The following is a 14311-nucleotide window of genomic DNA, read 5'->3' on the forward strand; positions in this document are numbered from 1 at the left end:
GAAGGATTTTGATCACTTTGCTGTGAGTGACATGCACTATAGATAACAACTAATTGATCATCATTCAACATTCATTGCCAGCAGAAATTTAAAATCTACAAGTTAAACCCTTAACACTAGCTAGTTGTCACTAATATCAAGCACTGCTTTGCTAAAAGGAGAAATGTATTCAAATAATAGAATGAATCAACTAAATATTTCTACATTTTCAATGTTTATGTAGCCACCATGAAGTAACTATTATGATTTGAAAGGCAGATAATTATACATTCTAAAAGATTTGGGACAAAAATTCACAAAAAAAATATAAAAAAAATCAAAACTAGAGGGTCCATATAAATTAAATATTTCGCTGTGTTGTTCTGAGAAATATTGATAGGTAATGTATAGTTTTGAGGGATTGTTTGTTGTTTTCTTTTCTTTTTTTTTTAACCTCATTTACACTTTTTAAAAGGGAACAAATTTCCCAACTTCAAGATATCCCTCAGCAAATAAAGTTTTAAGTCTGGTTGTTTTGGCTAATTGTCTCATATACTAAATATTGTTTTTCTAAATGTAATTTACTTTCAGCTCCAGTCTGGTGTACTTCCATGTAAATATTTAACAATATAGAATGCCTTGGAAAAATATGCCTCATCTTTAAAAATTCTTAATTTTCAGTCCTCTACTTGCTTGATAAAATGTTATATGGCAGAACTTCCTGTTACAGAATATGTCAAAATAAAAAAAAAAAAAAAAGACAGCACTTGTGTATTAAGTTGATCTTTTTTCCATAACTTAGATACATACTGAATTTAAAAGCAAAAAAGTAGGTGATCAGGTTTTGAGAGAGCAACAATAAGGGTTTAGGATCACATTACAAGTGTGTCAAAGGGCCAGGCTGACGAAGCAGTAAGGAACTAACTTGTGACAGTCACGTGTTTAGGTGTGTTAGGTGAGAAGTTAAGTAGTGTTCAGATAAAAGGAATAACTCACTGCCTGGGTGAGAGTTTGGGTAATTTGATAAACTGCCTATAACCTTTAGATCCAAAAAGAATAATCCTGGTTTAATAATTCATTAACATGTTGTACAATTCTCATTAGGTCAGACTGTGTGTTCTTTTCTTTCTTATAATTTTTATTTCAAATTTGCAGGACTCCATAAGGGGTCAATATGAGAGGGATTAATGCACATTATCTGGCATAAACTGAAGGGATAATATAAATTTTGATTGTTTTTATTGCTGCTGGAAGACTGGAATTTCTCCTTGCAAGACAAAGTTAATATTTTCTGTTTTTTTGTATCCCTTTAAATGATGATTTCCTGTTTTTCTCCACTCCTTTCTGGCTTTAGTTTCCATTTGCAGTTAAATACAATTTACACTTCTTAAAATGTAACCACACATTTTACTCACGTTTTCATGCATGATGACCAGAATGTTCCTCCATAAGAGTGGTTCACCTGATTTTGCTTACAAGCATTTAAAGAAATAAAACAAAAAAAAAATATTAGAAATGTATCAATACCTAATTATAATAAAATATATTAGCCATGTTGTTTTATATTAAGAATTTTATTTGTTTTCATTTTGGTATATTTAAAAAAACAGTTGTAGAAACAAACTGCTGATTTTTGACCGGGTTTTAGTAAGTCAAAGTAGAGTAGACAGTAGACATGAACGTAGAAATGTGATAAATAACATTTGACACAGTTGGTGAACCATTGCACAACATATACTCACAAGAAAAGTTCATCCAAAAACATCTGTGTGCCAACTCTGAGGTAAAGTCAAAAACAGAACAGAAATCAGGTGCTATTGATAAAATGAGGCACGAAAATCTCTTTCCCAGTTTCTATCTTTCTGCTCTCTTCTCTTGGTCTCATCTTTCTTCTGCCCTTTCCTCCCCCTCTCTTCTCTGTCTTGAGGTCGGTGTTTTACAGCACTCTGATCCCCTGCTTTGAAATGAGTAACCTTAGCTCTTTTGACGGGTCCGAATCCCAGACCTTTATGGTCTCTCTTTAACACAGTCGATACCGGCTGTTTAGGCCCATCGGCCTCTGGCCCGAGACCAGTGCCTGGTTTCCAGCCGCAGCGAACCATCATCTTGTAGCTGTTGCTGGATGGAGGGAGGCAGTAATAGGGCGAGGGCTGAGGGTGATGCTCACTGAACTGATGCAGAGTGGAAGAAAGATGCGACGAGTGGCTGGTTCGGAACTCACAGCGGCATATATCGCACCATTGAGGCTGGTGCAAGCTGAGGACATCAAGAAAGCATGATGGAACAGACATGTCAGAAATACATGACTTTCTACATTAACTGAACCAAACACTATGGGGTTCATTGTAAAACTGACTAACTCCATCAGAGTGATATGGCTTTGCAAAAGCATTGAAAATATACCAGTGGTATGAACTTTAGTTTTAAAGAGATGCTATGCTACAGCTCAAACTAAGCCTCTGTAGAGCTGATTCTCATGATGCTGAGGGAATATAGCCATTAGATGTTTTGGAAAATAGATGCATCCAAAAGTAAAACTCTTGCAGGATTGGACTGGTGTCTTTAACTGCATATTATTGGTGTTTTCCTGGTTAAAAAATGGAGAGTGCAATCTGTTTAACTGCTATCAATAGGAATGTATCTCATAAAGAGGAAGGGAATAACTTCTGCAGGTCATTTGTTTTGGGAAGTTTTAGACACTACAACTACATGGATAAACCTGAGGTTACATTTTAGGCTGTATATGTTGTTTAAAAGTGCAGTCTATATATAAAGGCATTCCCTTGAAACTTTATCAGAATTACTTGTGCTAAATCCATGAGGTAGCGGTCAAAAAGTTGTTCATATTCTTTTAATCAAACTAATTTCATGTTATCATTCATTTTTGGGGGGTAATGATCCTTTAAACTGTAGCCTAAGTTTGGAAGCAGGTTTTGAATTTTTTTTTTTTCCTTTCTGTTTTTTCACAAGAAGATTTTTAAAAGCTCTCTAGATGTTCAGAGATTTGGATTTATTTATTTTTTCTACATAAGCCTGCTTTAAACTTTCTCGCCTGTCAAGAGTGTATCTTGTTTTTCAAAATACTGTATGTTGACTGAGCTATATTTATATTTTGAGTGTATTTAGAAAACAGATGGCTAGTGTGCTCCAGACCAAAAACTAACTTCTTTGGTTTGGGTACGTTTTGCTTCACGTTGTACTTGTTGCAAATAAACTGTTTTAATGAACTAATTTATCATAATTAAGGCTTGAAAAGAGCAGTCTGTGTGTAATCAATCTGGGAAGTGTGCTCCCCTAAGAAATTTGACTTACTGAGGAAATAAAGTCTTCAAATCTTTATTTTATAACAGTAGTCAACTTAAAAATAACCCAATAAACAGACTAGCTGCATTTCCATTAACCGTCAAATTGCGCAAAATGTAATAAAGATATATCTACAAAATGGAAACACTGCTATTTCAAAAAAAAAACAGCGCTTTAAGACAAAAGGTTTTTACACTGTGATGAGGTGGCTTTTCAGTCAGACTGAAATTCCTATATTTCGCAAAACTGCAATGGAAACCCTATTCCCTCATCACACGACTCACATGATCTGAAACTAGACCTTAATGCCTAGTAAAAGGACAAAGAAGAAGACAGGAAGTAATTGGAGCATGATGGCGCTGCATAGTTGGATTCATGAAGACGCTTAGTATTTTTTACATGTAGATAGCAACGATGAGCACTAAAACTGATATATGGACATATGCTTTCATATAAGTGTTTATATCTGCTGCTGGCATGTTGCTTTTAAGCGTTATCGCATCAACAAACGTATTAATGTGCAGTTTTAATTCAATTTCTTATTTAATGGAAATAGCACAATTGCACAAATTGGTATTGTTGAAATTAGAAGAAAGTCAACATAGTTTTGCAATGGAAAGGTGACTATTGAAAGGCATTCAGTTCCATACCAAGTTCCATTTATTCTTCACAAATGTTAAAAAGGCTTTTAAAAGGAAGCACTTCAGATTGACTGACCTTTTTCTCTGATGTCTAGGACATGCTGTTCTCACTTTGGAGAATTTACCAGATTATAATATTCAGACTTAAAAAGACTTTTGTTTTACTGGATTTGCAAGGGGGGACAAACTTTAAGATAAGGTCCCATCATACCGCTGACATGTGTAAATATGAAATTAATATTTAAAAAAGCAAAAACCTTTTGACTTTACAATTTTATGTTTACATTAAATCTCAATAAAATGAAATTAAGTCTTTATATTAAATTTCACAAAGTTCCAGTATTGTGAATATCTTTTGATGCCAAAAGTCCCAACTAGGGCTCAAACGAATAATCTGATTAATTGTGATTAATTGATTATTGAAATAAACGTCAACTAATTAAGTAATTGATTAATCGTTAACTGGAGCATAGAGGCTCTAAAACAGGCCTTTAGTTGACAGAGAAACCTACTTGGAGAAGTAATTATACCAGGATGTAAAATAATATATAACATTTTTGCATTTAAGATAAAAAGAAAAAAACATTTGTCAATATGCTGTATCCAGAACTCCTCAAGTGGAAAAGTTTTAGTCTCACCTAGTTTAATTTAATAAAAAACTTCTTTAAGCAACATTTGGCTATTGGATTATTAATCAATTATTTGAAAAAATAATTGTCAGATTAATTGATTTGCAAAACAATTAGTAGTTGCAGCCCTAGCACCAACAAATTTCCATAGTTTTATTAATGCTTTTGTACATCACTCCCTATACTATTTCATCTGTCTAAAATACAAAGATTTGATCTGTTTCTCCTATCTAAATGCATCTAGACCACTTGAAACAAAGTGGTTTCTCTTAAACTGCATAGTCACTTTTGAACAAAGGATGATGAATATGAACTTGTTAGATTTTCTATACCTGTTATAACTTATTTTACAAATGGATTATTTATCTTCTACATAAAATTGCTAACCTGCTCTCAGTAGTTGCCTCTCTCTGTGGACTTCTTCCATAGTTTAACAACTCATTTAAGACGTCTTCATGACCAGCTGAGGAAGCAGAAAACATATCCAGCATCAATAAACATAATTCACTAATATGATAGCAGAGTAGTGTGCATAGAAGCATGAATATACCTTCTCTTGCCAGGTCTTGGGCATCCCTACCCCTTGTATCGACCACTCCGACCCAGGCTGCACCCTGACGCAGCAATAGCCTCACAGCATCTTGTTGCCCTGCCCAGCTGGCACACATCACAGCTGTCCAGAGATATGTGTCCTGTAAGAAAGAACAAATGAAAAAAAAAAAATTGAATAAAGTCAATCAGATGATATATTGAAATTTATTAATTTTACAATGGAGAGATTGACTCTGCATTTAGCCCATCCCCTTTAGGGAGCAGGGGGCTGCCATTGTGGGGCGCCCAGGGAGCAGTGTGGGGTTAGGGGTCTTGCTCAGGGACCGAGAGTGGCAGTCTGTGGGAGTGGGGCTTGAACTCACAACCTCAGGATCCCAAGCTCTATGGCCACCAGGCCGCCCCTCCCATTTTGTTCTTAAAGAAATGCAAGTACCTGAAAGTTTATGTCCACTCCTTTTGAGATCAGCTCCTTTAGTCCTGAAATATCCCCTTGATGAGCGCAGCGCAGGAGCCTCAGTCCCATCAGCTCCTGAACTCTCTCTGAATTGACTGCTTCTCTTTGGTTTCTTCTGTCTCTTTGTGCCACAGAATCAGTGTTTTCCTGCTGGACTCGTTCAGCTGCGGCTCTCCGCGCTCTCCTGTTGGAGCCCCTGTCATGATTGTTCTTGTTTGTTGCTCTTTTCGATCGTTCTGCTCGAGTTGTGTCATCTTTCATCAAGTCCTCATAGAACCTCCTGACTTCTTCTCCGCTCAATTTGGAGCTTCTGTTGGAAGAAATCGGCTCCGACCTAACACTGAAAGCATCCTTTTCACTGGCGGGAATAAATCCTAAAGCAGCCATTAGACGAGAGAAAGTTAAGCTTCTCCCTATTAAAATCCTTTGTTACTTTACAACCACTTTACGCAGGGTTGTTTCTTTATAGTTATTTGTTAGAAGTTTCGACGATAAATCGAAGGTTAGCCTGAAGCCTTAACCCGCCATCGTTTACCAACAGGTTTCACGTCAACAAGCGGATATTAGTTCTACATCAACACAAAACTGTGACTATTTTGTAACCATTCACATTAACAGGATGGGTTAAAATACTGACATAAACGCCTATTAGACTTAAACGTCAAAGCAAAACACGTAGCCGTGTAAGCTAATGTTGTTATTCCGGTGGTACTAGCAAACGTTTCCTGCTAAACTAATGTGAGTGCTGCCACCTACTGGTCTGGTCTTGTGTTGTTGCGTTTAATGCTGTTGTTGCTCATTACCGCCACCAACTGGTGAGGAGTGTGGATCAGAATGGCCCTATTCAGAAAGATACTTATATTTATTTATCTATAATATTACTTTACAAATACTAACCCCCCTCCCCCCATTTTTCCTGTTATTATTAAATATTTAAATAAATATGAATAATATTTTTTTAACCTTTTTTGCAGAATATCTATCATATCAAATGTATCTTTCTCCTTATTTAGGTCTCTAATTCTTTCTTTCTTGTTCATACTTCTTACAATACATCACTACATGTTCTACTGTTTCCTCTTGTCCACTAAATTCACACTTACCCAACATATGTTCCCCTATTTTGAATAATGTATTATTTTATCCTGTATGTCCAAATCCAAGTCTTGAAATAACTGTTGCCTCTCTTCTGCTTCCTTCTGCTATCCTCATTTCTTCAACTTTCTGCTGAATACTATAAAACCATCTTCCTTTCATTTCTTCCCATTGTTTTTGCCACCTTTCCTTCATCCTTTGTTTAATGATACTTTAAATTTCGGTCTTACTTAATCATCCTATCAATGGTTTTATTTTGTGCATATATGTGCTGGCACCCAAATAAATATAACACTAATACCCATCAGCTGAACTTGATATAAAACTAGCTGTATTTTAAGGGGATGGGTTCAATTAAAATGTACTTTCCGAACTATGATTTTGTGTACTGATTTACAAACTGAACTTGAATCTGAACATATAATTTGTCTTAATGGTCTCACTTCCTCTATCCATTGTAATGCTAATAATATTGCTAATAATTCTCCTGTATATAGCCTACTGATAATTCATTATTTATTCTCCTATTCTCCTCTGTTTTTAAACTATTTTTTGGAATTTAATATGATTAATAAAGTACTTTTCAAACTGAACACAAAAAAAGAAGAAATATGAGACAGCTTGAATTTCAAAAAGGTATTATCCTTCTCACTCGCGTCAAGTCTTGTAGAGGCACACACTTTAAGACACAGAGATGGTGACTTATATGCAAAAGGTGTGCAGGTACTTTGTTATATGATGTCAACCAACTGTGGAGACGGTTCTCCACAGGAGCCACCATGGGCCCCTGATGTAAAAACATAATACTAAAAAAATGTATGATGAATAAATATGTACAGGCACGGAAACCCAATATGATAGGTCCCTGGGAACTGTTTTACTTTTTTTTTTATTAAGCTTTATTTTAAAGATGGAAATTGAGACTGATGGATTGTTGCACTTTTAGCTTAAGTCATATAGAGATGTGATCATGGTTTTATCTGCTAAATCTGATGTTTCCAGACTAGCAAATGGATCTTTAGTTCACTTATTGTTTCAAGCAATGAACCATCACCCTATTTATTTATAAATTTTTTTGTTTAATTCTGGTTCATTAACCTTATTCTAATTTTTTTATTACCTGATGTAGCTTGCCACCATCAGTGTGTGAGTGTGTGTGTGTGAATGGGTGAATGACTGAAAATAGTGTAAAGCACTAGTCTCCTGACTTGAAAAGGCGCTATGTAAGTACAGGCCATTTACCATTTATAGTAACCTGCTTGTGAGGAAAATACTTTTGCATGGTACCTGCCTCAAACTGGCTCTGATACTCTCACTACTTTCAGTGGGGTAGGGGGCAGCTCATGCAGGTGAAAAGGTTTTATGACTTTATTTAACTGAAACAGCTTAGATGGCAAACTTTTACATCTCCAAACTGTCTCTATCATACACCACTGAGTGCTCACTGTTCTTAGCACGCTCTTAGCAGCAAGACATTATATATATATATATATATATATATATATATATATATATATATATATATACACACACACATATATATATATATACAGATATTTTGTTATTATCTGTGTACTTTTTTATCGTATTTTATGTTTTATCTTTGCTATCTGGCAGGTGATTTTCCCCTATAGGGATTAATAAAGTATCTATCTATAAATGGCAGCATGCAGAGCACTAGCTAGGAAACATCTCTATAAGAATTGGAAAATCCCACAGATTTTTTATTATCTTCCAAATAGTGGTGGGTTTTGTTTTTTGTTTTTCCTAAATGTAAATTTTAAATGTCATTTTAACCTTTTAGATGTGTCTTTAATAATACTGAACAGCATTTCACTGTATCTTTTGTTTGAAGATCATCCTATCAGTTGCTTGGTCTAATTTATCATCAAATCGCAGCTGATTTTGTTTATATTTATACTATAGTTTAATATTTTCTGTGAAAATTACTAATTTACTAATAACCAAGCAACACTGGTTCTGCTCAAATAGATTTTACATTAGCTTTAGAAAACAACGTGTCATTGCAATGAACACAATTGTACAGAAGGCTCCCTCTGGTGCATTTTATGAATAAAACAGGCTGGCAGTATTTGAAAACTTCCATAAAATATATTTATCAGAAAATAATTGTAATTTCAGGTATAATCCTTATCCTTATCTTTTCTGTACATTTAGTTTTATCCTATATATATATATATATATATATATATATATGAATTGTATTAATTTACAATTCAGCATATATATTATTTTAAGCACAAACACATTATAACTAGTGTATGACTTTACGAATAGAAATTGTCAAGACAAATATTAGGTGATACTTTGTTCCACAGCAATGAGCACAACGCCCACATGTGGACAGTTTGTATGTTGACACTAAAACTCTGCACAGCGGATGATAAACCATCTCTCACATTGGAGAAATTTACCTCCGCCTTTAACCCATCCCCTTGGCGAGCAGTGGGCTGCCATCATAAGGTAACCTATGATAGGGTAACCTATGATGGCAGCCCACTACTAGGCCACCGCTCCCACTCACACATCTGGTAATTAAAATGTCTTTTCCTATTCAATAAATGACCCCGTTTTAGTGAATTTCAGTTTTCTAAACAGTGAAATGTTATTTTGTCTCAGTGGCAAACAAATCGTCTTATTTTGGAAACTGAAGACAGATTCATGTAGGGTGAATTAACAGTTTTATTTCTATGGCACGAGTTAAACAGTAAAACATACAAATCCCACAAGCAAATGAAAATACTGAGGAAAGCAACAATAGCATCAAATGTCAGAAAAAAAAAACAAACAAGAAATATGAGTTGAATTTGTATTCAGCGATCACCCACTCAGTGGCTCCAGTTACAGTTCCTTCCAGTTTGATCAATGTAGTGTTTAAGTAACTGCCACATGATAAGCCATACCTATTAAACATACATAGCTTTTGCATGAAAAATAAGATTTTTTTTATTGTGACCCGCTCTAGAAATCAGCGACAAGTCCAAGTCAAATTTCATGTCTTCGAAGGAGAGATCTTTAATGACTGAAAGTAAACATTTTCTCATTAGAATCACTATTATCTATTGCACCTTTCACCCTGCAATTCTGTATGTATCATCACTAGGCCTAAATAAAACTATTCGCATGAAGATAAAATGATCTTCCTATCCTTTACAAACTTTTAACAGTTATCGTGTAATTATTTTTTTTCCCATTTAATTTACTAGCCAATATTTGGCTAAAGGCTGATTGTTTTAAAAATTAATCAAATGAATAATATTCTCAATCCGAAATATTAAAAAAGCATTCATCATCCAAGAAAATACAAGACAAACCAATAATGATGAAATTCTGAGTAAATCAAAGTGGGTACCGGTGTTTAAACTTTTTAGAAGTTTCGTGTAACAAAGGACTTTGTCTTTAAAAATGTAAAAAATGTGTCTTGAGAATACAGGATGAAGAATTTCTTTATGCTCTCACATTGCAGGCACCATGACATCACTTTTATGTGTAATCTATAAGAACTTAAAAGCATTAGACAAACTTTGCATCTTGTTTGAAAAATAACACATTGTTCCAATATGATACTGATTTCTTTTAAGTGTTTTGTGGTGTTTAACAGTCCAGAACTAGTAACTTATGTGACTATTTTCTTGTTTCAGAAAAAGAGGAAAGCAAGAATCAGGGCCTACATCCATCAGTCATTGCGTTTAACATCAGCTGCACAGACATACTGCGGTTACTGAAGACATGCGGGCGGTACATGTAGATTTTTGCATTTTCTAAAATATTATGATACAGTAAAACTAGCTATAGTTCTAATTGTATACCTACAAGCATGCAAAGCTGAATGTTTAGAAGGATCATTGTCCAGTTCTATCAGGTGCTCACTGGGTGGTATTTACTGATGTGTCGGTTTCTGTCCCCAGTTTGGGTAAAGGTTTGTCCACACTGAGGGCAAGAAAAGGGCCTCTCTCCAGTATGTGTCCTCATGTGAACGTTGAGCTTGTCCTTGCTAATGAAGCGTTTGCTGCAGCAGGTGCACGCATACGGTTTGTCTCCTGTGTGGTAGCGCTGGTGCATCTTCAGCTCCGTCAGGCGGCCGTATGTCCTGCCGCACTCGGGACACTCGTAGCTTGGTCGCTCGTCCATGTGCTGCCGGCTGTGCAGACGCAGGCCGCTGGAGGAGCTGAAGCTTTTGCTGCACTGCAGGCACTTGAAGGGTTTCTCCCCTGTGTGGATGAAGACGTGCAGCTTAAGGCTGGCCGCGGAGGGGAAACCGTTTCCACAGATGGAGCACAGGTGAGGCCTCTCGCCGGTGTGGATGCTGACGTGTCGCTCCAGCTTGTTCTTGTTCAGAAAGGTTTTCCCGCAGAAGGGACAGGTCTGTGGCTGTTCTCCCTCATGAGATATCATGTGTTCGGTCAGCTCTATCAAGGTGGAGTAAGCAAGGTCGCAACGCGTGCATGAATAAGGCCTCTCCCTCTTGAACTTTCTATGTTTAAGGCAGTGCTGCTCCAACTCCTCCTCCTGCTCAAAGGTTTCGATGCAGCAAGTGCACTGGTAGGGTCTTTCCAAGGTGTGAGTCCGCAGGTGATATTTAAAAGCTGTGAGCTTCAGAAACACGCCGTCGCAGTGTGGACATCTGGATTCTCGCCTGTCGTGGACCTGCGTGTGTCTCTTATAATGAGACAGTTTCATAAAGTGTTTCTGACATAATGAACAGAAATACTGATCATGTTGGTGGCCCTCCTCATGCTTCTTCAGGGCGTACTCCACTTTAAACTTCTTCCCACAAGTGCTGCAGGGAAAAGACTTCTGATGAACCTGCATGTGGGTCTCCAGCTCTTCTGCGCTACCAAAATTTTCATTGCATTTCGGACAAGTCCCGCTGCTTTCCTTTGCATGGTCCTCAAGGTGTTTGTTGAGATCTTCTGGAAAGTAAAAGATTTTCTTGCAGTCAGGGCACGTGTAATGATCAGAATTGGTGGCTTTGCGGTGCGACATGATGTGTCTCTTTAAATGATACTGGCGGCCAAACTCTTTGCCGCAGTCGCCGCAGGTGAGGCTTCGGGGGCCTGGCTCGACAGCTTTGTGTAGCTTTAGGTGCTTGTCCAGCACACCCTTATCTTTAAACTGCTTGTTACAGGAAAGACAGGTGAGACCAATGTGAGCGTGGCTTCTTTTGTGTACTTTTAGTTCAAGCCAAGTGGTGAAGCTCTTACCGCACTGAGGGCAGATGTACTGTCCAAGACCGTGTTGAATTCTCACATGACGTGTCATGTGATAGGACTGGCTAAACTTCTTACTGCAGACGGGGCAACCAAAAGGTTTTTCCTTTGTGTGTGTCCTCATGTGTCGAGCAAGTTTGTTTGGGCCTTTGAAGCGCCTCCCGACACAAATGGGACACGAGTTATCTTTTGTTTTCTTTAATTCACCTTGTTTAGAGGTTTCTTCAGAGACGACACTCTCTGTCAACCCAAGACTGTCAGTAGCTTCACAAGCGTCCGTGGAACCTTCGGACAAAGCTTCAGTTTTCACTTCAACTACCTGAGTTTGTTGATTGCTATGAGTGACTGGTTGAGGAGGTGAGCATTTGTGTGACTTGACGTGGCCCCGAAGCTCTTCGTTATTCAAGAATACTTCATGACATTCAGTACAATTCAGGATTTGCTCTTTGTGCGTCTTCTTGTGTTGAAATAACTCTGGAAGGCTTTCCAAGCTTAACCCGCATGTGGGGCACACATATGGGCCTGCGGCATGCTGGTTCTTCATGTGTCGGGTCATGTGGTAAGACTGACTGAATGTGAGATTGCAGAGCGAACACTTGAATGGTTTCTCCCCCGTGTGTGACCTCATGTGTCTGTTGAGCTTGTCTACACTCTTGAAATACCTGTTGATACACATGGGACAGCTAAGTCCCTTTCGTTTGCTCAAAAAAGGTACAAAATCTTCGTCTCTGCTGTCGTCATTTTCTTCGGCGATGTCGCTTGATTGGTTGCTTCTTTCATCTTGTATCATTTGAGGTAAAGGGGGGCCATTATCATTATTCTCAGTGTTACCCTCTGCGGCCTGAGATCCACCTTCATAGTCACCATTGTCCATCCTATCATTGCTATGGACATTCTGATTTGCAATTTCAGCTGGTTCGCTTTGGGGTTCAGTCTCAAGAGGTTTTGTTGTAATCTTTTCCTCGCCGCGCCGGGGTCTTCCTCTTTTTCGCTTTTGTTGGAGTTCAGTCACAAGTGGTTCTAATTTAACCCTTTTCTCCCCAATCCGAGGTCTTCCTCTTTTGGGCTTTTGCTGGGGCTCGCTCACAAGTGTCTCTAGTGTCACTTTTTTCTCCCCACACCGGGGTCTTCCTCTTTTGCGCTTTTGTTGAGTTTCAATCACAGGTGCCTTTAGATTAAAAATGTCCTCCCCGAGCCGAGGTCTTCCTCTTCTGCGCTTATATTGAACAGGGAGCTCTAAATCCTCCCCAATGTCAACACTCACTTCATGAAAACCAAACGTCTGAGATTCACCTGAATGAGATTCAAACTCTTTAGCAATAGACAAGGCCTTAGCTAAGGTTAGTCGGTCCTTCCTCATCAGTAGCGTCTCTCTGAGCTGAAGATTGTTTGTTTTTTCAATCAGGTGTTTAAGCAGAAGGTTGTTCTTATTCTTTCCATACTGACAAGGTCTCAGCAGACTTTTCAGCACCGTGACAAACTCATCTACAGTCTCTCCTGGCATCTGAGCCCTTTGGTGGAACTTAAGGCGGTGTGCTTGAGTGGCATCATCAGAGCCAAAATGACTTGTTAGCTCGGAAATGGCGGCCTCATAAGTAGTGTGACTCCCGATTAGAGTTGTGAAAACGCGTTGTCCCTCTGGGCCCAGAAAGCTCTGTAGGAGCACCAGCTTACTGGTGTCCATTTCTTTTTCACCAAACGCTTGTGCGTAGTGTTCAAAAGCTTTAAGCCATTTTGGCCAGGGCATGGTGAGCTGACCCGGGGCCAGTAGGAAAGGTGGCAGTGGAGGAACGATCAGGTACAGAGGTTCTGGGCGTGGCTCTGTACACTGTTCCTCCTTTATGTCCTCCAAACCCAACTTTTCAGTACTGTCACACATTGTTCATTTAGGGGTTTAGCTTACAGGAGTTAAATAAAGCTCTTAAGTAAACTAATTAGGATCTGATGAACGAAGAGGTCCCCTTCCTTCTTCTGTTTCCCCCCCCCCAACTGTAAAATAGAAAAAAGAAAATATTTAGAAGATCTGTGTATTTCTACAGTTACGCTAAAACTATACATCTAATGGTAAAGGAAAAGTGTGTTTATGCACCAACTTTCTAACCACATTTAACATTTACCTCAGTTATCAGCAAAGATGGCTTCGTTATTAGTGGACCCCTGTTCTTCGTCTGAAGGGAAATAACCTAAAATTGAGAAGAAAAAAAAAAATGTAATTAGTCCAAACCTTCTTCCCCAAAAAACATAGACAAACTTGCGTACAAATTTACATTTTTTGATGAATTTGACCTAAATTAGCCTAATACTATGTGCAAGGAGAGGTTTAATGCAAAGCCCAACATAAGCACAACACAATACCTTTAGAAAATGGCATCCAAGCAGTATTTCAAGTACAGTATTTTCACGACCATAAGGCGCACCGTACTAAAA

At 37.9% G+C, this 14311-nt stretch overlaps 2 protein-coding genes across 4 annotated transcripts in view; both read right to left on the reverse strand.

Annotated features, from left to right (window-relative positions):
• Nucleotides 1-1562: 1562 nt before the first annotated feature.
• gpank1 (G-patch domain and ankyrin repeats 1) lies at nt 1563-6290 on the reverse strand. Its single transcript, XM_015405313.1, has 4 exons — nt 5538-6290; nt 5103-5244; nt 4940-5015; nt 1563-2235 (listed from the first exon to the last, which is right to left on the reverse strand). The coding sequence occupies exons 1-4, from the start codon at nt 5943-5945 to the stop codon at nt 1794-1796; spliced, it is 1068 nt and encodes a 355-aa protein (XP_015260799.1). The 5' UTR covers nt 5946-6290; the 3' UTR covers nt 1563-1793.
• Nucleotides 6291-9331: 3041 nt separating this feature from the next.
• The window catches only part of LOC107105193 (zinc finger protein 271-like), a 9467-nt gene continuing 4487 nt past the window's right edge, over nt 9332-14311 (reverse strand). For all 3 annotated transcript variants that reach the window (XM_015405318.1, XM_015405317.1, XM_015405316.1), the window contains 2 exons: nt 14002-14067; nt 9332-13873 (listed from right to left, as the gene is read on the reverse strand). In XM_015405318.1, the coding sequence (XP_015260804.1) occupies nt 10533-13763 (3231 nt within the window). In that variant the 5' untranslated portion in view covers nt 13764-13873; nt 14002-14067 and the 3' untranslated portion in view covers nt 9332-10532. The remainder of the gene's footprint in view (nt 13874-14001; nt 14068-14311) is intronic.

This window comes from Cyprinodon variegatus, unplaced genomic scaffold (genome assembly GCF_000732505.1).
Source record: "Cyprinodon variegatus isolate N-32 unplaced genomic scaffold, C_variegatus-1.0 Scaffold2135, whole genome shotgun sequence".
In the NCBI taxonomy this organism is placed as follows: Eukaryota; Metazoa; Chordata; class Actinopteri; order Cyprinodontiformes; family Cyprinodontidae; genus Cyprinodon; species Cyprinodon variegatus.

What these genes read in the sequence shown, in the direction of transcription:
- gpank1 (XM_015405313.1), bottom strand. Translation starts at nt 5,945, where the DNA reads ATGGCTGCTTTAGGATTTATTCCCGCCAGTGAAAAGGATGCTTTCAGT. An exon ending in CCAAGACCTGGCAAGAGAAG is followed by an intron (nt 5,016 to 5,102) that starts GTATATTCATGC and finishes CTGCTTCCTCAG; the next exon opens with CTGGTCATGAAGACGTCTTA. An exon ending in GAGGCAACTACTGAGAGCAG is followed by an intron (nt 2,236 to 4,939) that starts GTTAGCAATTTT and finishes TGATGTCCTCAG; the next exon opens with CTTGCACCAGCCTCAATGGT.